General features: G+C 47.4%; 3 protein-coding genes across 5 annotated transcripts in view; 1 reads left to right on the top strand and 2 right to left on the bottom strand.

Annotated features, from left to right (window-relative positions):
• The window catches only part of OSBP2 (oxysterol binding protein 2), a 162,895-nt gene extending 157,530 nt beyond the window's left edge, over positions 1-5,365 (bottom strand). Inside the window, exon 1 of the mRNA XM_082353069.1 lies at positions 5,237-5,365. Within this exon, the coding sequence (XP_082209195.1) occupies positions 5,237-5,319 (83 nt within the window). The 5' untranslated portion in view covers positions 5,320-5,365. The remainder of the gene's footprint in view (positions 1-5,236) is intronic.
• Positions 53-12,529, bottom strand: LOC309610346 (uncharacterized protein C5orf52 homolog; the record flags this gene model as incomplete). Of its 2 annotated transcripts, none has more annotated exons than XM_082353135.1 (4): positions 53-5,365; positions 6,652-6,839; positions 9,612-9,720; positions 11,835-12,529. In XM_082353135.1, the coding sequence occupies 3 exons, from the start codon at positions 12,527-12,529 to the stop codon at positions 6,657-6,659; spliced, it is 987 nt and encodes a 328-aa protein (XP_082209261.1). In that variant the 3' UTR covers positions 53-5,365; positions 6,652-6,656. The 2 variants fall into 2 exon arrangements, with proteins under 2 accessions (XP_082209261.1, XP_082209262.1); XM_082353136.1 differs by having other exon boundaries at positions 53-479.
• Positions 12,307-21,205, top strand: DUSP18 (dual specificity phosphatase 18). 2 transcript variants are annotated; one of them, XM_082353139.1, is made up of 2 exons: positions 12,307-12,660; positions 14,529-21,205. In XM_082353139.1, the coding sequence occupies exon 2, from the start codon at positions 14,599-14,601 to the stop codon at positions 15,163-15,165; it is 567 nt and encodes a 188-aa protein (XP_082209265.1). In that variant the 5' UTR covers positions 12,307-12,660; positions 14,529-14,598; the 3' UTR covers positions 15,166-21,205. The 2 variants fall into 2 exon arrangements, with proteins under 2 accessions (XP_082209265.1, XP_082209266.1); XM_082353140.1 differs by lacking the exon at positions 12,307-12,660 and having other exon boundaries at positions 12,686-14,763; positions 14,874-21,205.
• Positions 21,206-27,102: the final 5,897 nt, after the last annotated feature.

Genomic DNA, 27,102 nt, shown 5'->3' with positions numbered 1-27,102 from the left:
AATGAAAGAAGAACTCCCCTCTTCCTCCTCTCTGCGGCTAGTGTGTTGATAGTTTCTACACATCTTTCCAGAAATGGTCTAAGAGAACAGGTCCTTAAGATGAAGTGTATGGTTTTCATAAATTATATGTAAATTTTAAGTGTAAGTGCCGATTTGTGGTAGGTTTCATCATAATCTTAAAGGGGTCCATGATCCCTCCACATTAAGGACCACTGACACTGAGACTTTTAGCTCAGGGTATCTAACAAGAACCCATGTTTGCCTTCCATCTTTCTTGAGACCCAAAGAGACCCCACTGAAACAAAAGTATAAAAAATTCCAGAAGTACTAAGCATTCAACAGCAATAGAGATAGAAAGAAGACTTTATTTAACAAATGTTCATTGAATTCATATCATATGCCAAGTCTTCTTCTAGGCCCTGATGAATGAGCAGTGAAAGAAATCTGACAAAAATTCCTGCCATCCTGGAGCTTACATTCTAGTAAGAAGAGACAGAAATATACCAAATAAATCATTTAGAAGGTGACATGCCATGGAGAAAAAGAGAACAGTTAAGAGGGCTTGGGAAGGCCATGTTGGGGGTGTTTCAATTTTAAATAAAGATGGATCACTGAGGGAATTCCCTGGCAGCCCAGTGGTTAGGACTCCGAGCTTCCACTGCAGGGAGCACGGGTTTGATTCCTGATCGGGGAACTAAGATCCCGCATGCCGTGTGGCATGGCCAAAAAAAAAAAGAAAGAAAGGTAGAAAGAAAGATGGATCACTGATGAATGAGAGATTTCAACAAGTGCTTAGAATATGGAAAGAGGATGAGAGCTCTTATGAGCAAAACAGGTGGAAGCAGCAGCTGAGAACACTGTCTAAGCCAGCTAAAGGGGAGGTAGGAGCCAGCTGGCTTGAGAGAATCCAGGGAGGCTTTGGGCTCAAAGTCAACAGGTTATGACAGAGGGTAGGAGCAAGAACAGGGAACTAAAATGGGGGATTTTATTCCTCAAACAGGTTTGTGAGCCCATGGGTCTCTTGTATTATTTGTATGCCGTACACATATTTTCCAATATCCTTTTATATCTGCTCAGTGTATAATAAACATAGACTCACGTACAACCTGGAGCAGGGACGGCGGGGGGGTGGGGGGGGGCGGGGTTGGTGGGAGGATAACTGCTCCAACCCACTGCCCTACCCCTCTCTACATTGAAGTTTGCAACGTGCAGGGAACATTTCTCCCAGGCGGAAAACAGTATGTCTCTTCTCTAAAGAAACTGAATGAAACACCTGAGGTCAGCAAGGGGTGGCAGAGTGGATGTCGGCACCACAGAACACAACCCTCCTGACTCTGCTATTTCACATTCTGCCCTACGCAGAGCTTCCAGCCAGATATTCTCATTCGGCAAAGGGACAAGAGGTAAGCCAGATCTAATTGCATAACAGCAGAGGAAATCTACACCGACTTATTTTACAGGGCACTTGTTAAGGGGCATAGAGCTGCAAAGCAGCTGACCTGGGATTTGAACTGAGGCCTTCCTTCCAAATTTGTGCTCTTAGCTACATGCTGCCCTGCCTCCCTCTTAGCTTGTGCATCTCTTTTCCTGGGTAAAGGAGACACAAACCAGCATCTACATTTGTATCTGTGGCCACAAGCTGACCTGGATTTTTCTGGCTTTGCTCGGGGCAGGAGTTGCTCCTGAGTAAACGTTACTCAGCAGACATTTATGGAGCATTATGTGTGCAAAGCTCTGTGCCACATCCCAGGCTTGAGAACAGAAGGAAGTGCAGACATCAGCCACCAGCACCACCCCCCTTGGAACAGTTGCAGGTGAGAGAGCTGAAGCCCAGAGAAAGGTTACTGGGGGAGACAGGGCATCCCAGTCAAGGCCTGCTCCTGGCTCAGCCCTCAAAGCCCTGCAGAGTTCCCGAGTCAGCGGCTGGACGAGGCTCTGAATTGTAATACCCGAGTAACACTTCCCGATTCAACAATGGGCTGGGCTGGGATGCATCCATTCTCTTGTTTGTGCTAGGGGTCGCCAGGAATTAAATGATTCGGTCTCCCTCCCAGGCCCTGGCTCACAGGTATGTGCCTTCCAGCAGATCCCAGCTGAGTGCACATGCGTCTGCTGACCCCTTGTGGTCATTGTGGGATCTGTGCTGGCCCAGCAGTTGGGGCCTTGGTTGCATCTCTGGGACTTTCTGCCCTGGTGACCTCACTTCTCAAAGCACTTTCCCACCACTTATCTTGTGGGGTCCTCCCTACAATCCCAGGAAGTGAGGAGAGCCAGGATTCCCATTCCCACTTTACAAATGAGTGGCAGCACCCTGGCATCCAGTCCCAAATCCAACACTAATTCCTTATCTGACCTTGGCCAGTCAGTTCCCCACTCTCTGCCTCTGTCACCCGTTGATGAAATAAGAGAAATGGCCTGCATGAGGCAGCTCTGAGGTTTTTCCAGCTCCCCAAACTCTCAGCGCGGAGATGTGACTTGCCCAAGGTTGGAGTGAATCAGGGCAGAGGCACTACCAGTTGGCAGGTCACCCCACTTCCCCACAATGATTGGGAGAAGTGAGAGGTGTCACAGCAAACAAGAAAATCAGTTTCTCCACCTTTGTGTTCTGATTGTGGGGTGAAGTGCCACATGGACAGATGGATAAGTGAGTGGATGGGTGGATGGGTATGTGGATAGATGGATGGGGTGGATATGTAAGAACTTTGGGATCACTCTTAGCTGCAACTGCCTCCCCTGCTCCCTAACTGCCCCTATAATTCTAGCTGCCTAGCCCCTTGGTAGGCTGCTCCACATCCACCTGCTGGGATCTGAAGCCACTGCCCCTGCCTGACAGCCTGGAGCTGGGACATGCCATGAAGAGAACAAGTCCTCACCCAAGAATTCCTCCCTGCCGTGTCACTGACCACATGGCCAACAGTGGTAGCCTAGGAGGAAAGTCAGGGTCCGGGGCCATGAATGGGCATCCCTCACAGAGAAGTTCCTGCAGCTGACAATGGCTGAAATTGAGGGCGGTGCATGCAATGAAGCCAAGCATCACTGGGGCGGCCGGGTGGCGTGGAAAGAGCACGCCTTATGCGTCTCACACCCTGGTTCAAACCTAGCGACTCCAAGCAAGTTCCTTAGCCTCTCTGTGCCTTGGTTTCCTCACCTTAAAAGTGGGCGTGATACCTGAAGAGTACAGTTGTGAGGACTCAGTGAGGTAGGATATAAAATGCCTTGCGTGTAACAGGTGCTTGGTAAACAGAAGTTCCCTCCTTTTGTTCCAGGTTATGGAGAAACTCTGGAGAAGGAACTAGGTTCACTGTGCACCTAGCAAGATTTTTAAACTGGGAAGGCTTTTCAAGTACCCTAAAGGAGTGACGTGCATGTGGTGAAAGGGGAGGAGGGAAGGAAATGTGTCTTCAGCAAGAACTAAAGGTACATCCAAAACACTCAATCCCATTAAAAGAGTATCATTCATCTGCCCCTTGCCATCAGCACGGTTCTTCAGACACAAAGGATATTCCACAAAGGTTTCCTGAGGACAAAACTGAAAACATCTTTACATAGCTAATGGGCAATGGTCAGGACTCCTGTGTTCTGTTCTTCCACTTCCTGGGTGGGCATGTGCCTCGTCCACAGCTAACGTAGCCTAACTCTCCCTAACAGTCTGTCCATCCCAAAATGGGTGACAAGTTCCCCTTAGCTACCCAGTAGAAGGGGGACCTGGAGTTTAGTCCAGCTGTCTGTGAAACAGCCAACCTCAGGTAGCTGACGACACAGCTGAGGCGCCACATCACTGTCTGTGAACTCATGCTCCCGAGGGCTCAGGGTCCCCAGCCTCCACTTCCAACTAGAGTGATAAAGATTGGGAGCTTATCACATGGCACTTAGGAGATGGTCTTTGGATGAGACAGGCTTGAGGTGGGCTTTGTCACTTACTAGCTGCCCAATCTTAGATGGGATTCTTGCTCTCTGAGCCTCAGTTTCTCATCTATAAAACAGGGCTAAGAAAATTACTTACTTTGTTGTTGGGAGGAATCAATGACTCATGTTTGAAAAGAGCTGAGCCTTGTGCCTGGAATATGAGTGCTCAATAAATGTGAATATGTCAGTGGTTTTACTGGAATGGGCTTCCAGGTGAGACTTCATTTGAACTAAGAGTTCCGTGTGTGTGTGTGTCCTCTGGACTAAAGAATCCCTAAGGCCCTCCTTAGCTTCAAGATTCTTTTTCTCAAATAATATCTTCCCATTCAACACTCCTCCATTCTTCCTTCACTGATTTTCCTTCCCTTTTATTTTTTTTTTCTCTCAACAATTAGGCGGCTTCTCCAGAATTTCATCACTTCTTGTTCCTTACTTAAATGCAACATCCTCTGGTTTTTTCATGCAAAAATGGGAAGACTAAGTCCACACAGTCTGAGATGAGTTAGTGGCTTATAAATTGACTTATTAGGTTCACATCCCAACTCCCCCACCCGCCCCACCCCCAGGGGTCCCCCAGTCCGTTGGGCCACAGCATGAGGATGCAAAGACCCTCTGCCAAGGCCAGCCGTCTAGGGAAGAAGGGTGCATGTGGCCAGGGGCTAGACTGGGGTGCAGCTCAGAGAGGCTGCGTTAGGGAAGATCTAGTAGGTGGAGAATTCCTGGGGATACTCTGGAGAAAAGAGGGGCTGGGGCTGCTCTGTGGGCCCTCTGAAGACACCAGGATCCCCAAAGCCTCCCTTTCCCCTTCTCTAGGTACAGTGCCAAGGAAAAAGACTGTTGTTGAAATGAAATGAATATACAAAATATAAGAAACAAATCAAAATGCTAGCAGTGGTTGATCTAATAGAAGAATTTTTGTTTTGGGCAAATGTGGTCATATTGCTTGCGTAATAAAATTTTAATATTTAAAGTCAATTATTCTAATCAGTTGTGCTCAGCCAAGAAAACAGACAAAAACCTAGAAAAAGTCTGTTTGGGCTCCCACTGAAAAGTAGCATGTTTTCAAAAGAAGACCATTAAAAGAGAAAATTGGGGACTTCCCCGGCGGTCCAGTGGTTAAGAATCTGGCACTTCCACTGCAGGGGGGTGTGGGTTTGATCCCTGGTTGGGGAACTAATAAGATCCCACATGCCGCGCAGTGCGGCCAGAAAAAAAAAAAAGGGAAAGTAAAAGCATCATGGACATCTGGTTCCCCACAACTGGATGAGGATGAGGACGAGGATGAATGAAGAAGGCTTCTGAAAGCCACCAAGAGGACTGAGGTCCTTACCTAGCAACTGTGGTGATGCAGAATGACCACTCCACAGCAGTCGGGAAACCTGCTTTTAGTTTTCTGCCACTAACTTGCTGCATGACCTTAGGCAAGTCAGGTCACCTCTCTGGGCCTCAGTTTCCTCATCTGTAAAGTGAGAGGACTCAGTTAACTTAAAAAAATATGTACTAGGCCCTTACTCTGTGCACTGTGCTGAAGCTGTAATTAAACAAAGGAATGATCATTTATCCAAAAAACATAGAGTGACTACTCAATGTTACTGGGCATTGTGGTTGCAGAGATGAACGAGTCAGCATCCTGGCCATCAAAACATTCACAACGTGGTCAGGGAGACAGGGAGCAACAAGAAATGGCCAACCGCATGCTCAGTGCAGACAGATGTGTTGGCACAGGAAGAAGCAGCCTTTTCTGGTGGGGCTGGGCGGGGGAAATGGCACGGAAGAGGCCTGAACTAAATCTTGGGGGATCCTTGGCCCCCGCTGTCAAAGACTGTACAGTCTAATCAAGGGCTGGGACAAATACCCAAACATCCACCACGGAAGGCAGAGTGAAGCCACCACAGGTAAGCCAAGTTCAGAGTGGAGGGGAACCCATGTGGCTTGGGCAGGGTGGGGGAGGGGCAGGCAGGAAGCAGAAGACGGTCAGAGAAGCTTGTGGGGTGGGGGGTATAGCATTGAGATAAGGCTTGAAGCATGCAGAGAGCTTCCTGAGAGCCCTGGGGAGCTGAAGAGGCATTCTAGATGAGGAGCCTGAGCAAGTAAAGGCATGTCATGGGCTGTCAGGGCGTAGCTAGGACAGCAGGCAGCCCAGGAGGTGGGGACTGACAAGGCTGGAAGCTAACTGCAGGCATCGTGATGAGAGCCACTGAGAATGACAGGCCCCGGGCCAAGCGCTCCACATCCTCATGCCAGTTCTTGGAGGTAGGTTCCCACACTACTTCCCCATTCTTTAGGATAAGGAAACAGAGGCTCAGAGAGGTTACAAAGTCACACAGCTGATGGATGGCAGAAATGGACCTTAACCCAGGTCTGCCTGATGCCCCACCCTGACTCCTTACCACTGGAATGCCAGGCAGCAGCATTACCCAGCCCTTCCCATCCAAGGTACCACTGTCCCAGCGCACCTGGCCTGGCATTGTAACAGACATGTGGGTACCAAAGGTCATGCCTTAACCTTGGAAGCCGGTTCGATTCAGCCGTTTCCACTTCAGCAGCTACAGGACTATCAGTATCACCTTCACCAGAAAAGAGGGGATAGGACAGGGCAAGAAATATTAGAATTGCTAAGGGGTTTTGTGCTCCACTGTCCACTGGTCTCATTTATTGTTGTTCTACAACGGTGTAGACTGGCTCCCTTCCAGCTCTTCTCCCGTCCACCTAGTGTCGTCATGGCCCCAGGGCAGATCACTCTACCTTGACTAGGGTGGCTGGTCTTTCTTCTTAGGCTCCTTGTACACTCGGATGCTATCCAGGTACTGCCGGACATTCATGGATTCCCGTCGCCAGCGCCCCAGCTTTCTGAGCTGGTCTGTCATGAATTTTTTTTTCAGGTGGTCATACAAGTGGCCCATCTTTTTCTTGGTCTTGTCTGAAGCTCTTGTCTTACAAAAAACAGAGATGAGTTTAGGATGAAGAAGCTACTTCACAGTAAGAGAGGTATCTGTGCTCCGGATATGAGGGTGGAAAAGGAGCCAGATGGACCCAATATTTCATCAATAACTTGGCTCACAGGGAGCCTCAGTTTCCCTATTTCAAAGTGAGGGCATTGAGCTAGGTAACTCCTATGGTACCTTCTGACAGTCTGCAGCCTCAGAGCCTGATTTTGACCTAACATCTCTATTTGAAGAGTGGTGAGAAAGAGAGGGGAGGGGAGGAGGAGAAAGGGTGCATCTTGTAAACCCCCTTCCTTAACTCCTATCACCCAGTCCCTATTACTCACTTGATGCCCCCCACATATTGTTGGTGACACCCCCTATGTCACACTGAACTCTACTTATTTATTCTATTCTACCATTTCTACCCTGTCCCTAACAAGACTGCTAGCTTTGGGAAGGCATATCCTTTGTCTTATTCATTTACTTATTCCAATGAGGTAGCTGTGGAGAGGATACTATGAAAAATCAGCTGCAGGTCTTCACAGCAACTACAACGTAGTCAGGAAGGTGGGACATATGCCCAGATATTTCTAAGCAAGGCACAGAGTGATTGCACTTTTACTATGGATCAGGGTCTCTTGACCTTGGTACTACTGACACGGGGCCAGGCAATTCTTTGTGGCGGGGGGCTGGCCTGTGCATTGTAAGATATTCAGCAGCATTAGCATCCCTGGCCTCCACCTACTAAATGCCAGTAGCACCATCCCACTCTCACTGGTGCTACCAAAGAGGCCTCCAGACAGCGCCAGAGTCCCTGAGGAGCAAAGCTGTCCTGGTTGAGAACTGTGGCCATAGATAAAGGGATACCGGCCATCATCCACTGTTCTCAGAGCGTTGCTCAGAGGATTCCCAGGACACTAGCTCTTAGCTGCCCTCCTGGAGGCCCTGAGAAGCCAGTGGCTAGCCAAAGCTGGGAGCACTTTGCGGGGGAGAGAGAAAGACTGCCACGCTGCCACTCAAGCCTCTCAAATCTACTGAGTTCCTACAAGCTGGGCCCTCAGCAAGTCACTGGGTCTACAGAGAAGACAGTCCCTGTCCTTAGGGAGAACATTCTGCACCATGGTCAGTCAGACCTGGGTTTGCAAGTCCACAATGACAGCCCTTAGTGAAGTTACTCCATCTCTGAGCCTCGGTTTGCTGAACTATTAAATGGGATAATAATACATAATGGACATTGTGTACCCAAAACATGTAAGGGCTCAATACGGCTTCAAAAGGAGACCTTCTGGATGGCTGGAGGATGGCACATATAAAGCCAACTCAAGAGAGTTTCCAGTTATATCTCACAGATCCTCACCCCACTTACCAGAGGTGCAATACCTCCAAATCCACTGGTTATAGGGGTTGGCCCCCAACCCATCCTGGGCCAGTCAGAGTAGCCTACACTACCTGACCACAGTGACTGGGGCATGGATGGGCCCGTGACCCAACTTGGGCCAACTGGAGTCCTTCTCCAGGATTTGTCTAACTTGACCAACAGTGGAAGCACTCCATTTCCTTTCTGGGCTACAGGCCAGGGTTTCCTGTGGCCATGCTCCCCAGGGACAGCCAGCCTGATGACGATGCCAACATGCAGAAAGAAGCAGAAGGGGAGCTGATAGGGAGAGTGGAAGACACATCCAATGGCATTGGAGCCCCTGCCATCTCTCATCCCAAACATTGGTGACCCTGCCCTATCTACCCTCGATTATGTAAACTCATCATTCTCTATTTTGCTTGAACGAGTTCAAGTTCAGTTTGTGTCACCTGCAACTGAGAGGATCCCAACAGATCCTATTTTACAAATGAGAAAAGAGTCCTGGAGGAAAAGTGACTCCCAAGTTCACACAAAGCTGGCCTGCCCATGTCCAAGTCCACCCTATTTCCACTACACCACGCCACTGGAAGTTTAGCAGAGGGAGAAACATCCAGGTCTCCAGTCTTCTTTTGGTCTCTGTGACCCTTAAGAGGATCTGACACCATCTCTTACATCTTTCCCACTGTTTTCAATGTCAGAATCCCATGCGCCCATCCAGATTTGGTCCTGGAACATGGAGGGAGGTTCAAGAGAGTCAAGAAGGGGACAGCAGCTCAACTCTGGGCTGCCTGCTCTGCTGGAAGAAACAAGTACATTCTCAGAGTCCATCGTGTTCACTAGCCTCTTCCTAGTGCCCAAGACAGTGCCTGTCCCAAGCAGGCCCCAAAGATGTATTTAATGAATTAATCAGGGTCTGTGGGATGATGATGCTGCGGTTTCCCTCTTCTTCTGAGGGCTTCTGGGTAAGCAGGTCAAACCCTTCTTGTCCATAAACAAAAAGTAGAAGAGCCTCAGTTCTCATGTGGAAAGTGGGGGATAATCCCTGAAGGAAAAAAGTGACCAAATGGTGTCAATGCCACTTCAAGCGCCAAGACTTCTTTTTATGGGAGATAGTAGGAATCCATTCAGGGAGTCCCTAAATAGAAAGCTAATGTACTTTGAGGGAAAAAAATGCCACCGGAGCCAAGAGACATGGAGTCTCCTTGGTTCCCTCAGCCCAGGAACAGCTGTGACACCTTGGGCAAATCAGTAACCCTGAGTCTCAACTGCCTCCTCTGTAAAATGGGCTTGTATTAGAGTATTTTGATGGCTTCCTATCACCTCTAAGATCTGTGATCTCCCCGCAAGGTTTTGGGGAGAATGAAATGAACATGGATCAAGCCACTAACACCCTCTAATGCAAAAGCTTGTGACAACTTTACCTCCATCTCATAGATTCGTTGTGCACTGAGGTTGTCACGAATAATCACCCGAGATAAGTGGCTCTTGGGTAAAAATTTTTTCACTGCTGCTTCACTGGAATTCATTAAGCTGGAGAGGGAGGAGAAGGTGGTACAGGCTTGATGGCTAGGCCAGGGCTAGGACAGGACCTGATCTGATGGGATCCTGGGGTAGTGGCTGAGGCTTCCCCAAGTTTCTTGGGAGAGGCACCACCCTGTCATAGTTGTCAGAGGAGCAAGGGAGTAGGCCTAGGTTTCTTCTTGTAGGAAATGTGCACTAAATGGGTGTTTCTTGGATGCTGAGAGGGAAAACCATCCTGAGAAGGATGTAGAAAGGTCAAAGTAATCCACAAGAGAAGTGTCAACAGGGATTCAGAACTGTCCACAGGAGCAGTCATCTTAAGAAAACGCAGTTTGAAATGGGAGGCGAGGGTCTTAGGTGAAAGAAGCAAAGTCAGAGGGATGAATCTGAGGGGGGTTGAGATGGGGGGGGTCACTGCTCAAGCCTAGGTCTAAGGGGGATCTGGGTGGAGGAGGTCAGAGGAAACAGGAAAAAAGAGAATAAAGTGTTTGGACAGAGGTTAGGTTGGTTGATGGGGGAATTCTAAGGGAAAAGGGTTTGGGAAAAGTCTAGAAAAGTGAAGGAAGTTTGGGGTGGACAAGGACTTGAGGAGACTCTGTAGAGTGAGAGGCAGAAGTTGGGATGGGATGGGGGTGATGGAATGGAGCCAGGTGCTCCAGGACAAACTAGAGATAACAATTTGGTCAAAATGAGGAATTGGTCAAAAATGGATAATACCAGGCCTTGAGTTTTCACTTTTTGATAATTTGGTGACACCGTGAAGTGGTTTTGCAACTACACACATATTTTTGCCCACTTAAAAATAATTACTCATAATATTTTCTTTCTAAAATTTGGAAACTACCTAAATATACGATAGGGAAGCAAATGAATAAATTGTGGTTAGGTCATACAATAAAATATTACGCAGTTATGAATAAAACAGACATCCAAAGTGTATTGGGTGGGGGAAAAAAGATTACAAAATAGTATACTTTTTTGTGACATATACCCCCCCACCCCCCCGCAAAAAAAAATGTGTAAGCATGTTGCAGTACATATATATGAATAGATCTGGAACAATATACACCAAAATGGTAACAGTGATCGTCTCTAGCCATTCATTTTCCTTGCCTGATTTTTCTATGATAAGTGTATATTATTTTGATAGGACAAAAACTAGGACAATTTTTAAAGGATAAAACATTTTGAAGGATTAAAATTTGTTTTTCCTAATTCATTTTCAGCCAGTTTGGAACTGTGGTTTTATGAATGTTTTTACATTTACAAACTAGTAGAAACAAACACCCCTTATCTCCCATTTATGTTTTTTCTGACAGCAAAGACATGAGGGGTTGGAAAAGGCTAGTTTAGAGATCAAGATGCTCACAAAACAAAAGTCTCCCAAATTCCATTAGAAAAACAAAAAAAAAGACCTAAAATACTTAAAGACACATGAAACAGTCTTCACCCACTCAGTGGTGCACCAAATTTACCATTACTTCCTGGGAAGGGGGGGAAAAGGCAGTTTTATGGAAATATTCCCTTACAAGTAATAAATAATGATCATTTTGAACCAAATTGCTTTCCAAAGCAAGGCCTCTGTGGGAGGCTGGAGGATGCTGTGAGGGGGCTGTGAAATGGAGGAGGGGAGGGGAAACTGGGGTCTGTGGGGATTGGGGCCCGGCTGAGGGAACTGGGGGCTTTCCCTGGGCCACTGCGGAAAGTAGAGGCTGAGGAGGGGAATGTCAGGCCTGAGGGGACCTGCGCCTCATCAGGCTCTAAGGAAGTTCAAGGCTCGGCCCAGAGGGTGCTAGGGACCCTCGGGATACACGACGTCAAACCTGGTAGACTAGAGGGCCGGGCCCGCGGCGATTCGGAGGATATGTGGGTTGGAGGTGGGAATTCCAGACTCCCTTGGAGTCTGGACTGAGGGCGTTCGGGCTCCACGGCGGGCGAGGCGCTGGACTGGGAAATTCAGACTCTCCTGGGGTCTAAGAAAGGGCCGGGCTCTGAGGGGCCCGAGGCTCTGGAGAGCCAGGGCCAAGGTCCCCTCGGCCGGCTTAGGGAGCAGGGGTCTGAGGGAGTTCGGCTCCCCCGGGCGGCCCGGGCTCTGACGAACGCTCTGGGCCCCCGGGCCGCACCTGAAGAGCACCGGCGGCTGAGCGGTCCGCGGCCGCAGGAAGCAGATCTGCGGCTTGGTCCGTACGTGAATGTCGGGGCGGCTGCCGAGCCTACTGCGCCGGAAGAAGGCCGAGGCCGGGCTGGTGCCAGAACTGGTGGTCGCCCGGGGGGCCACCGCACAGGCAATGGGCGAGCCTAGGTTCCATGTGACGGAGGGCCTGGGCTGCTGGCTAACTGCAGGATTCTCTTCTTCCACCTTTGGGAGCGACTGGAGAACGCGAGCCAGGTCGGTACCCAAGCTCTGTAGGCTGGCGCAGACGCGGAGCGAGCCTCTGCGCAGACGCGAGGCGCGGTACACCGCGCGTTGCCCGGGAGACGCGAGAGGAAGGCGGGACCGGGGTGGCGGATGGGGGAGTGGGGTGGGCGGGCCTTGTGCGCAAAGCCCGGAAGGCTGCGGACGCGGCAGGATTGTCCCTCGGCGGCCGCCGTGGTGCGGCCCGGCGCGTTGCCATGGAGACTGGCTGGGTGACAAGCTGCTGGTTGCAGCGCGCAGAGCAGACCCTACTTCTTGACTAGGACTGCTGTGGTCCCCGCGTGATCGCAGGGCGGGTAACCGGGTGAATCCGGGCGGGGCAGCTCCGGGACGGGGAGACGAGGCCTGGGTTTCTCCGGAGACCCACAGCACGGCCCATTCCTCCCCGCGACGAGGGACCATTGCTATGGAAACCGGAGCACCGGGCCGGCGGGGATTGCGGCTCCTGGGTCGTGACCGGTCTTCTCTCACCTGGAGACCCTCGCCCAAGGTTGTTTCCTGAACTAACCTGCCCTCCCGCCCGCGAGAGAGAGGTAAGACACCGAGGTCTTGACACTGAGCGGGCGAAGAAGCCCATTCCAACGCCAACTCCCCAGGAAACCTACCTGACTCAGCCCTGGAAGCGGCCCCTTTCTCCCGTCAACCCTTGGACTTTGTTCCACGTTTATAACCCAGTATTAACGAAAACTCCGAGGTGTTTGCCCACTTTTCCCACACATAATGAGGCCAGAAAGACCGGCTTTTGAACCTTGCTTTGTGACCCTAGACAGGTCCTTTTCCCCACTCTGCCTCACCTTCCCCGTGTGTAAAATGTAGATATTAACTCCAGACACCGGCTCGTTATGCTGTTTTGGAGATCGAACCAAAGGCTTTGTACGCTATAAAATGGTGAAACTGAGATGCTGCCGAGTCGCTCTTTCTCCCTCTCCCTCCCCCTCACGCGAAACGTTCTTCAGATCTTTGTGTCATTTCTTCAGGCGATCTTCGCAACTCCTTAGCCCCAGCCTGAAATAAATACCATTATTCTTCATTCCCATAATGCCCTGCATTTTAACTTCCCTAACAACAGCAACAGTAGTTATCATTTGTAGATAAATGTGCCAGGCCCTGTTGTTAAACACTTTACCCGGGTTACCTCATTTAATCCTCAGAAGATTCTTATAAGGTAGGCACTGTTATCCCTATTTTCCAACTCTGTTGCGCCCATAATTGCCTATTTAATGTCTGTCTCTCCCACTAGACTTTGAGCTCTGGGGGGGGGGGGGGCATGGCTGACTTGTACATTTCAGTATCCCCAGTACCTACTACAGTGCCTGATAAATATTTCTTGACTAGCATGAAAATGACTTTCCTCTCATTACTACCCTCACCTTGCAGAGCAGTATCTCCTCTGCACACTTTTTGTCCCTGTGATGAACAGCAGTCTCCCCTATTCCTGTTGCCCACTGGGTACTAGTTTTGGGGGCCCTCAGTCCATTTCTCTCTAGGTTTTCAGATGATGAGGATCCGGAACATTCCTTAGCGTTTAGGCTTCCAACTGGGTGAGGTTGGGGGTGGGGCTTTTCCCCTACCCTCACAAGACTTTTAGAACAAACCAGCCCCATCTGCCCTACCTGGGGTGAGCCTATTGCATTGGACTCTGGGGTACTGGCAGGTAGGATTTGTCTATGCAGCCTTTGGCCTTCCTCTCCAGCAGCCTAAGAACCACCCTCACCTCCACCCAGCTCCTCCCCAAAATTCTAGAGAAACATGGCCAGAGACCTCATCTTTTCCAGAAAACCTCTCAGGAGGCAGAGTTGTGGTTGTTGGAGTCATTTCTTCATTCAGCAAATATTTTTAAGCACCTACTTGTGGGGACACCCAACTGGGCACTGGTGATATAGTAGGAGTGAAGATAGACACAGTGATATCCCAAGAGAACTCACAGACAGATCACGGCAAAAGCACTTCTTCAGGAAATGTTAGGAAGCAGGGCACATAGGGCCTGCCTGGAGCTGGGACTTGATCATATATGGGTGAGGGGTGTAGTTCTGGAAGGTTTCCCTCAGGAAGTGACCCTTGGCTAAGATCCCAATGCTCAACAGTCCTCTGCTGAATGGAACAGATTAGGACCTGACAGGCTTGTAAGGAAAGGGGGTTCTAGGATGAGAGCAGGAAAGGCCCTGGGCCAGAAAGGACCAGTGTCCATACGGAACTGTAAGTGGCTCAGCCCAGCCGAGCCCTTCAGGACGCGGGAAAGGTTAACAGGAGGCTGAAGAGATGGGCAGGAGCTGGGCCACAAATGGCCTTGACAGCCAAGCTTAGGGGCTCCATCTCATCGTGACAGTGGGCAGCCACTGAATTATGTTAAGTGGGGGGACAGAACTTTGGCTCCTCATTTGTCCCTTCTCCCTCCTTGCAGTTTTCTACGGACACAGCCTAGCAGGAAGGTGCAGTGTCCATGTCTCACTGGCCGCTGACCCACCGGCCCGATGACAGCATCTCCGTGTGCCTTCCCAGTTCAGTTCCGGCAGCCCTCGGTCAGCGGCCTCTCACAGATCACCAGCAGCCTGTATATCAGCAACGGGGTAGCCGCCAACAACAAGCTCATGCTCTCCAGCAACCACATCACCACGGTCATCAACGTCTCAGTGGAGGTGGTGAACACCTTATACGAGGACATCCACTACGTGCAGGTGCCTGTGGCTGACACACCCATGTCGCGTCTCTGTGACTTCTTCGACCCCATTGCAGACCACATCCACAGCGTGGAGGTGAAGCAGGGCCGCACCCTGTTGCACTGTGCCGCCGGTGTGAGCCGCTCGGCCGCCCTCTGCCTTGCCTATCTCATGAAGTACCACGCCATGTCCCTGCTGGATGCCCACACATGGACCAAGTCATGCCGGCCCATCATCCGGCCCAACAATGGCTTTTGGGAGCAGCTCATCCACTATGAGTTCCAGCTGTTTGGCAAGAACACTGTGCACATGGTCAGCTCCCCCATGGGAGTGATCCCCGACATCTATGAGAAGGAGGTCCGTCTGATGATTCCACTGTGAGCCATTCCACCAGCCCCTGCCCCAGGTCAGAGGTACAGATCTGCCATTGATCCTACACCAAGATCTGTACTTAAAACATTCTACTTTCACTGATACAGAAAAACCAGATGATGCCTTTTTTAAGGGCAAGAAAAAAGGAAGGGTACTGCAGCTCTTAATCTTATAACTCATATCTTTAAAGATTCAGCTTATTAAATGTAAGATGGTGAAGATAAGTTTCCTACCCTGCGAGTGACAACTCATAGCTGCTGACCAGAGGGGAGAGTGAACCAAATGGACCAGCACCCAATGCATATGGCAAGCTTGGTATTCTGCAGCCCTCCCCGCGACCGACCAACCCAGGAATGAGTCTGCCACAATCCCGCCTCATTCTTTTGAACACGAAGCCAACCTTAAGCATCATGGCACCTCCCATGCTTCTCACAGTAAGTGCCAACCTACTGGATAAGTAGCCTTCAAGCGGTACTCCAGGAGCCCTGGGGGCCCCAAGCCAACCCTGCTTCCACCTTCAGCTCTGGTTTTCTAGACTGGATTTACGCATAAGATAGTTTTCAAAGGAAGCATTCCATTGTATAAAATTTCTTTAAAAACATTTCTTTTTGAGCGCTGTTGTACGTGGCAAGATCCCCTACCAGCCTTTGATGAAAGGTGGTATTGGTCTCCATCTCGGGGCACGTGTGGAGAGCAGGCCTGACATCAGGCTCAGAGGTTCCTCTCACAGGCCTCGGCTCAGAAGGCTGGAGCTGGGGACCGGAACCCAGCCTTGTCACCTCCTGCCTGTGTGATCTGGGGCCTCTTGGAGCCTCAGTTTCCTTGTCCAGGCGATGACAGCCCTTTCCTCACAGGGTTGTCGTGAAGATTCAGTGCTTCCTTAGCACGGTGTCTGGCACATGGTAGGTGCTTGGTGCTCGGTGTAACCAGCAGCTCTCATCAAGAATGATACTCTGGCCCTGCTGGCCCGGGCCAGCAAGTCGTCTTCACAACAGCAGCTCCCCGATCTGCGCACAGCCCTTTATTGCTTAGAAAGTGCTCTTCCAAAAAGTCATCCTGTGTGGGAGAAAAATGGTTTCAGTCCTTTCAGACCCTGCCTTTAAGGAGGCCTAGACCTCGAAGCCTTTTCAGACTTCCCGTTGGATTAAGCACAATGTTTAATCCATGCGCAATCTGGGACTCCTAGAACGAGGAGCACACTTCCAGCTTCCCCCAAAGGGCCTTGTTTAGATTGCTGATCATTAGAGCCAGTGCGCTGGTCTGGCTGACCGCTGGGGTCCAGTGGGGTATGTGCCATAGGGATAAATGAGTGGGCCCTAAAATCCAGGATTGTTCAAACCCCCCAGGTGTGTGTGGATCTGGGTCAGGAGCAGCAATTCTAATCCAGAGATTTTCAGACAAACAGTACATGGGCCAGTCAAGAGCACAACCGCTCTGTGGGTCAGAGCCCACTGGAGGCCAAATGCTCCTTCTCTCCAAACCTGCCCCACCCTCACTTCCGCAAAGGGCCTGCCCAGGGGTGTAATTTTAGGGTCGGGGGAGAAGGAAAATCGCTACTCGAGACTGATCTCATCTTACAGATGAATAAACAGAACCACAAACACCAGGGCTGGTGTGGCAGAGCCCCCCCAAAGCTGCAGAAACCCATCAGGAAGAAACCCAGGTGGAAAATTTCTTTGAAAACATTCTTAAAGAGAAATTTATTTGAATATCTTTTGTTTCAGTTTTTAAAAATTTTTAATTAACACACCATAAAATTAACTTTCTCCTGTGTAAAGTTCTCTGTTTTTTAACACATTCGTGTAACTACCTCCACAATCAGGACACAGGGCAGTTCCATCAACCAAAGAATTCCCTTACGCTGCCCCTTGGCAGTCACACCTTTGCCCCACACCAACCTCTGGCAAACACCTATCTGTTCTCCATTCCCTATAGATTTGTCTTTTCCACATTGTCACATACATAGAATCATAGAGAATGTCACACCTAGAGACTGGCTACTTTCTGTCTGTCTTTGAGATTCACACATGTTGCTTTTTATGGCTAAGTGGTATTCCATTGTTGGATGCGCTACAGTTTGTTTTACCTTCACCCGTTGAAGGATATTTGGATTGTTTCCAGTTTGGGGCGATTTTGAATAAAACTGCTACAAATATTTGTGTATAGGTTTTTATGTGAACATAAGTTTATGAGTGGGATTGCTCAGTTGTATGGTAAAGGTTATGTTTAACTTTTAGAAACTACCAGATTTCCAGAGTGGCAATACCATTTTGCCTTCCACTATGAGAGATCCAATTTCTCACCAGTATTTGGAACTGCCAATATTTTTTATTTCAGCCATTCTGATAGGTGTGTGGTATTAGCGTATTGTGGTTTTAATTTGCATTTCCCTAATGATGTTAAGCATTTTTTTGTGTGTTTAATTGCCTTCCACATTCCCTCTTTGGTGAAGTGTCTATTCAACTTTTTTACCTGTTTTTAAATTGAGTTGTTTTCTCACTATTGAATATTGAGAATTCTTTGTATATTCTGGATACAAGTCCTTTATCAGATATGGGTTTGTAAATATTTTTCCTCAGTCTAGCTTGTCTTTTCATTTCTCTTAAAAGTGTATTTTGCAGAGCAAAAGTTTTAAATTTTGATGAAGTGCTACTTACCAGTTTTTCCTTTTATGGATCGTTGTTTTGATGTCACGTCTGAGAACACTTTGCCTAACCTAATATCACAAAGATTTTCTCTAATGTTTGAGAGTTTAAAATTTTCACTTATTTCCATGATCCTTTTGTATAAGGTGTGAGGTTTAGTTTGAGGTTCATATTTTTTCATGTGGATGTCTAATAGTTTCAACTCCGTTCGTTGAAGGCTGTCCTTTGTGCATTGAGCTGCCTTTGCACCTTTGCATACTCTTCATTCTGTTTGATACGTGTCTTTCTCTTTACCGATACCACACTATCTTGATTACTGTAGCTTTTATAGTAAGTCTTACCTTATACCTAATCTTAGAAGGTGTTCAGTCTTTTACCATTAACTATGATGTTAGCTATAGGCCTTTTTGTAGTTGCCCTTTATTAGGTTAAGGAAGAGTTGGAAAGTATTCTTTATTCTATTTTCTGGAAGAGATATGTGAATTGGTGTTATTTCTTCTTTGAATGTTTGGTAGACTTCAGCAGTGAAACTATTTGGGCCTGTAGATTTCTTTTTCAGAAGGATTTAACAAAGAATTCAATTCCATTAATAGTTAAAGGATTAATCAAATTATCTATTTCATCTTTGGTGAGTTTTGATAGTTTGTGATTTTCAAGGAATAGGTCCATTTCATCTAATTGTCAAATTTATGCATGTGGAATTGTTTATAGTATTCCCTTAATATCCTTATTAACTGCAGGGTCTATAGTGACATCACATTTCCATTCTCCACACTGATTATTTGTCTTCTCTATTTCTTTGTTAGTCTGGCTAGAGGTTTATCAATTTAAAAAATCTTTTTAAAAAATTACCTACCTTGTGTCTTTAATTTTCTCTATTGTTCTTCCCTTTTCTATTTCATTGATTTCTGCTCTTTACTATTTCCATAGTTCTGCTTGCTTTGAGTTTATTTTGCTCTTTTTTCTAATTTCCTAAGGTGGAAACTTAGATTATTGATTTGATACCTGCATCCCACAAAGTTTTGTATACTGCATTTTCATTTTTGTCCATTTCAAAACATTTTCTAATTTCCCTTGTAATATCCTCCTTAACCCATGTATTATTTAGAAATGTGTAATTTAACTTCTAAGTATTTGGAAATTTTACAACCATCTCTTTGTTATTGGTTTCTAGTTTAATTCCATCAACGTCAGAGAACATATGTTGTATGATTTCATTTCTTCTAAATTTGTTAATGTTTACTTAATGATGTAGGATATGGTCTGTCTTAGTGAATGTTTCATACGCACTTGGGGGAAAAAAGATTATTTTGGATAGAGTGTTCAATAAATGTCAGTTAGGACCAGTTGATTGATGGTGGTTTCAATTCTTTTACACTCTGCCTGGTTTTCTTTTTACTTGTTCTATTGATTACTAAGAGAGGAATGTTGAGGTATCCAACTAAAATTGTGGATTTGTGTACATCTCCTTGCAATTCTATTAATTTTTGTTTCATGTATTTTGAAGCTTTGTTTTTAGGTGCATACGCACCTAGGATTGTTATGTCTTCATGGTGAATTGACCCTTTTATCAATATGCACTGTCTCTTTATCCTTCTTAATTTTTTGAAGTCTATTTTGTCTGACATTAACATAACCACTCCAGTTTTGTTTTAAGTAGTGTTTGCGTGATACGTCTTTTTATATCCATTTACTTTTAACCTAAAGTGTGTTTCCTGTAGACAGCATGTAGATGGGTCTTTTTTAATATATCCAATTTGTCTCTTAATTGGTGTGTTTATGCCCAAAATATTGATATTTGGATTTAAGTCTACCATTTTATTGTTTTCTATTTGTCCTTTCTGTTTTTCATCCCTTTATTTCCCTTTTCCTGCCTTCTTTTGAATTATTAATATTTTTAAGTATTCCACTTTAATTTTGTATAGTTTTTTTAGAGGTTGCACTAGAGATTATAATATACATATAACTTTTCATAATCCACTTAAATTAATATCTTACTACTTCTCACTGCTAGTCATATTGGGAAATGTATTAGTTTTCTCTTGCTGCTATGACAAATTACCACAAACTTAGTGGCTTAAAACAGCACCTTTTTATTACTTCACAATTTCTATAGGTCAGAAGTCTGGCTGGGCTTGACTGAGTCTTCTGCTTAGGGTCTCACAAGGCCAAAATCAAGGCATTTCCTAAGGCTGAAATCATGTGTGTTTTTTACTGGAGACTCTGGGGAAGATTCTGCTTCCAAGCTTATTGAGATTGTTGACTGAATTCAGTTCCTTGTAGTTGAAAAAGACCTCACTTCCTTACTAACTATCAGCTGGGGGCTGCTCTGTTCTCCTAGAAGCTGCCCACAGTCCTTTTAATGCTTTCCATGTGGCCCCTCCAAAAATAGTGGGTTGAGTCCCTCTCATGCTTTGAATACCTCTGACTTTTCCTTCTGCTGCACCTCCGAATCCAGCCAGAGAAAAATCTCTGCTCTTAAGGATTCATGTGATAAGACTAGGCCCACCCAATAATCTAGATAGTCTGGATTTTAAAGTCCATAACCTCAGTTACATCTGCAAACTCTCTTTTATCATGTAAAGTAACGTTCACATGTTCCAGGGAACAGGGCATTTGGCAGAGGTGGATGTTCTGCTTATTACAGATAATTTCTATGGATCTGACTTCAAGTTTGCTGAATTTCCTCTGCCATTCTGCTACTAAGGCCATCTGATATATTTTCAGATTTTGATTAATGTATTTTCTTAGTTTAAAATTTTTTATTTGGTTATTTTCTATATCTTCTATTTCTCTGTTGAGACTTTCTATATTTTCATTTCTAAGGTCTTTTTCTGATAAGTCCAACATTTGGGTCATCTCAGTGTTTAGACTTTCTTGGTTCTTTGTATGCAGAGTAATTTTGGATTGTATCCTGGTCATTTTGAATATTATATTGTAAGACTCTAGGTCTTGGTTAAATACTATGGAAAATGTTGAGTCTTTGTTTTAGGAGGCATTTGATCCATTTAGGATCAGTTCTGGTCTGCCTCCTGTGGTCTGTTAAAAACAAGACAACAGGCCCCAAATGGAGTCACTTATGCTAAGCCCCACATCACCAAACTGAGACTTAACTACAGTTTCAGCTATCCCAGAAATGGAATATTAAACCAGTCAAACAGGAATCACCTGATCAGCACTAGTTAGGTAATCTGCCTGATAGACCCCTGCCATCCCCTAAAGGAAAGTAACCTTGCAATAACCAATGCGATTTTCTGCCTAGAATAACTTCCTCGTTTCTGCTCCCTTTTGCCTATAAAAGTCTTTCATTTTGTACGGCTCCTCAGAGCTCTTTCTGTTTGCTAGATTGGATACTGCCCAATTCATGAATCACTGAATAAAGCCAATAAGATTTTTAAAATTTACGCAGTTGAATTTTGTTTTTTTTAACAGGGCCATGGTTCAATTATCAGTTTTCAAAACTTTTGCAACGTAAGTCAGATCTGCCCTAAGCTTGTGCCACCCAGGGCCCAGTCTGAAATCTGGGTGGTCTGCATAGTAGTTTCATTCTCAGAGTCATTGGAATACTGTTTAGGGTCAGATCCATACATGTGAGCCTATGGGATCCATTTCTCAAGCTTCCTCTCCACAGTTTCTCCCACACTCCCCAGGTTTCAAGACCACCCTTTCCCTGGTCCTCCAGCTAGAAATCAGGGCTTTTAGTCTCCCTGCTCTCCTGCATACATTCTGTGACCGGTTCTGCTCTGGGACAGGTGACAGGACGAACAGAGAGAAAAAAGCAAGGGGATTCCTCCCCAGCACACACACCTTTCAAGCCACAGTTCTTTTGGTCAGACAAAAGGATTCCCCTCCGAGTTTTAGGTGCTTTCCCGGCTTCCACTGTTACTGCTACTTCTGCTGCCCAGTTTCAACTTCAATATGAGGCTTGCCCGGGGACAGGACTATATGAGAAAAGAACAACAAAAAAAGAGATTTCCCTCACTCTTTATGTCCTGAAGAGGCCTTCCTTCCTACTCCTCAGACCAGAAAGACAGGGCTGCTCTTGGAATTCTTTCTTTCCATGTCTACTGCACAGTTCCAGGATTCACGCTGCCTCTGAGACCAGGCCAGCAGATACAGGAGCAAAAAGCAAAACAGGAGACCGCCACCAGATTGTTTATACTCCAAGTTCTGGTTCCCTTTCCCAGTCCACCTGCTACCATTTCTTTTTCAGAGTCCTCAGAGAGCTGCTTCCTGCATTCTGTCCAGGGTTTTTATTTGCATTCAGTGGAAGGACAGACTATGTTTACTCCATCTTAGTCAGAACTGGAACCCTAAGAAATGTATTTTTAAAACTACATACTCATTTGTGGAAAAAGGAAAATAAATACGGTCCATCTACAATACTATCCTCAAGCAGTAACCAAGTCAACACTTAGGTATTGTGATATATTTCCTTCTTTCTATGCATTTTTTTTTGTTCATAGTTGAGAAAATATAATTTTGGATCCTCTTTTTTAAATTATTCTTTCAATATTCAGATTTGGATATGGCAGGACCAGCATTTCACATCCCAAGTGGAAGAAGTTGAGGTTGAAAGCTCTTGAGAGGGTCCAAGTCCTTTTTTGCAAACAGTCTACTCTGTTCCTCTGGATTCAGAGTAGAGAGGCTGGATCTTAGTTCCCCGACCAGGGATCAAACCTGTGCCCCCCTGCAGTGGGAGCGCGGAGTCCTGACCATTGGAATTCCTGTCATGTTGGAGTTTTAACGCAATCCTGTAAGAGGGGAGAATGAAATGTCCCTCACAGCCCAACAGCCTGGCTTGGAGCAGAGATTCCAAGCCTCTGATTTCATGAACTTTTAACTTTCCTACTCCAAAAGTACAGAATCACTTTCTTTCTTTATGATGAATTAAAGTCAATTAAATTTGGTGTGAGACGTTTCTGTGAAGTTCATAATACCCTGCCAGATAAACGGTGGCCCTGAGGATTTCCCTGAACAGCCTCTGTTGAGGTGGTGATCTCATTACAAATCTAGGGACAGGTAGCTCTTGACCCTGAAGCACACAGCCCTGCTTACCTACCTGGGATGCTAAGTCCAGATGCACTAAGAATCCATCAACCACCTCTGGACTGAGGACTTACGTCACACAGGAAGGAGCTTGGGATGAGAGTCAAGAGGTGAGGATTCTCATTCTGCTTTGTGACTTCAGGCAGACCCTGGAATTTTTCTGGAATTCTGCCTGTAAAATGGGAGTCACCATGCCATCTGGGGTGGCCATAAGAACGTGTCCCACAGGGCTCCGATTACAGGATGCAATACCGAACAAGGGCCCCGCCATGACACTCTGAAATCCATCGCCATGTTTATGCTGAGACTAGACTTCCCTCAGGCTCCCTCTAGCCAATTCCCCAATATAGCAGAGATACTAAGGCAGGCCCGGTCCTGGGAGACATGGATTCTTCTGATTGGCTTCCTTGCTGTCAACTGTGTGGTCAAGAATGCTTCCCGCCAAACTTCCTTCCCTCTCTCCTCCACTTGCATCACAGTCTGATGGGCTCTCCTAGCCTTCCCAGCCCCCTTCCCATTTTCTCTCACAAATGTTTGCCCTCATAAAATCCGTGCACTTTTAATCCCATCTTGGTGCTTACTTCTCAGAGGACCTGGACTAATACACCATCCTACTCCCCCTCTCACAGGTGCCAAGAGACACTCAAAAGCAGAAAGATTTAAATACACATAAAAGCCTCTTACCACAGATCTTTCTAGACTTCCCTTGGCAAAATATCTGTAATGCCTTTCCCCTGAAGAAAAAAATGTTTTGCTGACTGAGCTGGGGAATATCCGGCTGACACCCCCTGTGAACCTCGGCCGGACCCCACACAACCCTATAACCTCACACCCTGGCTCTGTTCTTCACAACAGAGTGGGGAGCAAGGAACGGCAGAATCCCAAGAATTAGGAGATGAAGACCTCGCCCTGCTGCTCCCTCTTTGTGCAAGATCGCTGTTATGGTCCGAAAGCTGGTGTCTCCCTAAAATTCACATGTTGAGACCTAATGCCCAAGGTGATAGTATTGGGAGGTGGGGCCTTTGGGAGGTAATTAGGTGATGAGGTCATGAGAGTGGAGCCCTCAAGAATGGGATTAGTGCCCTTATAAATGAAGCCCTTATAAATGAAGCCTGTGACCCAGAAGAGGGCCCTCACCCGACCATGCTGGCACCCTGATCTCAGACTTCCAGCCTCCAGAACTGTGAGCAATAAATTTCCATTGTTTATAAGCCACCCAGTCTGTGGCATTTTGTTGTAGCAGCCCAGTGGACCAAGGCCATCTCTTTGGGCTTCAGTTTTCTATGTGTATAAGGGTTGAACAAGATCTGTGGTTTTCACCTGGGAAACTTGGCAGAGGTGTGCGGGTTTCCTGGTTCATCTAGGGCAACTCTGCTTTGGCTTATTTGATATCGGGCTCCAGCATAAGAAGCATGGACAAGGGTTCTTCCACCAAAGAAAGCTTAAACATATAAAGAGAAGTGCCCAGCCCAGGCAGCAGGTACTGCTGAGCCAGAATCTACCCACTGGGATGCTGGCAGTATTCGGAGAAGGAGGGAGGGGGCACATGAGGGTTGTGGCAGTCAGGAGGGGGCAGAAGGAGGCCTAGGTACTGGAAGGCTCCATCAGGCACAGGGAGCAGGGGTGGCCTCATATAGCTGGAGAGGTCACGGGGAGTGGGCTTGGAAACATCAGAGAACCAGAGCTTTACCTACCAGACCCAGGAGCCCAGGCCTTCTCCTTGTCTGCAGTGGGGAGCAGAGGAAGAAGCCTCCAGCCGTCACAGAGACAAGCATTTGCCAAGCGCCTGCTGTGGGCCAGGATTGTATAGTACTGTGTCAGGAAGGATTCAGAAGTGTAGCTGATGAGATCCCACCTGGAGCAGGAAGCTCCCAGACTCATTCCACATGGCCCCAGGCTGTGTCCTCACTCACTCACTCAACAAGCTGATGTGGTAGCCAGCCTCAGAGGTGACCTCAATGATCTCAACTGACCTCAATGATCCCCTCCTCCTGGTGCATGCTCTTATGTAGTCAAGGTGGGAGGGCCCATATTGAATAGGGTTGACTTGTAACCAATAAGACATCAGAGAAATGACAATAATTTGAATTAATAAATGAAGATATTAGAGAAATGAGTGTGACTTTTGAAATTGGATCAAAAAGGACATTGTGGCTTCTTGCTCTCTTGAATCACTCACTCTGGTGGAAACCAACTACCGTGTCATGAGTATACTCAAGGAGCCCTGTGGAAGGGCCCACATGGCAAGGAACTGAGGTCTCCTGCCGACAGCCATGTGAATGATTCATCTTAGAAGTGGACCTGCCAGCCACAGTCAAGCCTTTATATGACTGCAGCCCTGGCTGACATTTGACTGCAACCTCATGAGAGACCCTGAGTCAGAACTATTCCACTCAACCACTCCCAAATGCCTGATCCACAGAAGCTGAGATAATTTATATTCATTGCTCTCAGCCATAATGTTTTGGGATAACTTGTTACCCCAAATCAGTACAAGTGATGCTACTCTGCACCACGCCCAAGACACGGGCCCCACTGTCATCTGCTCAATGGACCACAACAATAGTTCTTCCCTTGTCTCCCTGCCTCTTGTCCCAAGCCCCTTCAATTTCTCCTCCACGTAGGATCCAGACTAAACTGAAGGGCCGTTATCAAAAAACGTTTGTTGTTCCATCACGGTCCTTGTCTGCTCAAAACCTTCCATGGCTCTCCACTGTATTTTGCGTTATTTCTCAGAAGTATTTACAACTGAGCAGGAATGGTGTGATGGTGGAGTCCCTGGCATCCCTGAGCTGATTTGGGAGCAAGAGTCCTTGTTTACCCTAGCCCCCTGGAATGACAATTCAAGGCTCCCCTGGGGAGGCTGGGAGGGGCCCCCTGGCAGCTGGGGCTGAGACAAGGCAGAAGCTTTGTTCTGAATCCACAATGGCAGGATGCCCAGCACAGACCCAGCTTCCTCCAAGGCAGGGTGAGGGGGTGGGAGCTGGGGCAAGAGCATGCCCTGGGGCCCTCGATGTGCAGGGGAAGCCTGGGGGTGGGGGCAGCAGGGGAAGTCTTGGGAGAGGAACTGGGAGGCGTTTGTAGTGAGCCAGTCCGCTAACATGTCTCGAGGACCTGTTAGGTTCGTGAAATAAAATTCATGTCTAATGGCAAGACAGGATAAATCTAAACATATAAAATTCTTCTCTGCCTTTTGGCCTCCTCTCTCCCCACACTGTGCATTGTGTATCTGCATTTATGCATCGACCAAACCTCCCCCATCGGCAGGAATACCCGCTCAACCATAAAGAGCAACATTCTTCCAGCATCCAGGCAACTCCTTAAAAGATAACACCCCTTCCTGATCTTGTAAGGGGTCACATGACCCACCACGATGATGCTTAGATCTGGATTATGTAAACTGTCAATAATATGTCATTTGATGTACAGCCCTCTGTCTTAAAAAAAACTTACATAACTGTGCCTGGACTGCTAACGGGCGGAACAGTCCTCAGAGCTTTCTGAGATGCTCATCCTGGGTTATCATCCTCAAATTGGCTCGAATAAAATTTCCGTTTCTTTCTTAGATCGACTGGTTAATTTTTCATCCACAAGTTTCAGGCACTGTCGCTAAGCACTGGGCATGTACCTTAGCCCCTGCTGCCTCCCAGAGCCAGACGGGGTGAGGCTCTGCCGCTGCCCCCACTTAACACACAGAGCCACAGGAGGGGAAGACTCCCGCCCAAAGTCACACAGCTCAGACACACCAGGGCTGGGGTTTGAACCCGGGTCCAAACACTGCTCTTGACTGGTATTCTCTCCCGCCTACTCCATCCACGCCAGGCTCTGTGCTGGTGCTGGGGAGACAGCGGTGAGCAGGCAGTTCTGAGAGTGGGATGTGCTCAGGGCCCTGCCTGGAGAGGTGCAGGGAGCTGGGGTGAGCTTTGTGGCTTTCAACCCAGCCTGGCATGGGGCAGGGCAGGGGTGAGTGTAGGGAAGAGACCCCCCCCCACATGCCCCCCGAAGGAAGGTGACATCTGTTATCCAGAGATGGCTTCCCAGCAGGGACTGGGTACAAGGAGGGAGGCTGGGGAGGTGAAGTGTCTCGCCCGAGGAAACAGAACAAGTGAGAAGCAGAGTCCAGAGGGCTGTCAATGGGAATCACCTGATAAGCCCTTCCCTGTGAGTATCCCTGTGAAGCCGGCAGAGACCAGACAGGTCAGACAGGCGAGAAAGGGGGCCAGGACACAAACCCAGGCTTTCTGACTGCCAG

The sequence above is a fragment of the Balaenoptera borealis genome, assembly GCF_965194805.1.
Source record: "Balaenoptera borealis genome assembly, chromosome: 14".
Lineage (NCBI taxonomy): Eukaryota > Metazoa > Chordata > Mammalia > Artiodactyla > Balaenopteridae > Balaenoptera > Balaenoptera borealis.
Note: the sequence above shows the minus strand (reverse complement) of the source record. Positions and strands in the feature narration are given on the sequence as shown.

Coding starts and splice junctions, on each gene's coding strand:
- DUSP18 (XM_082353139.1), top strand. CDS start 14,599: ATGACAGCATCTCCGTGTGCCTTCCCAGTTCAGTTCCGGCAGCCCTCG.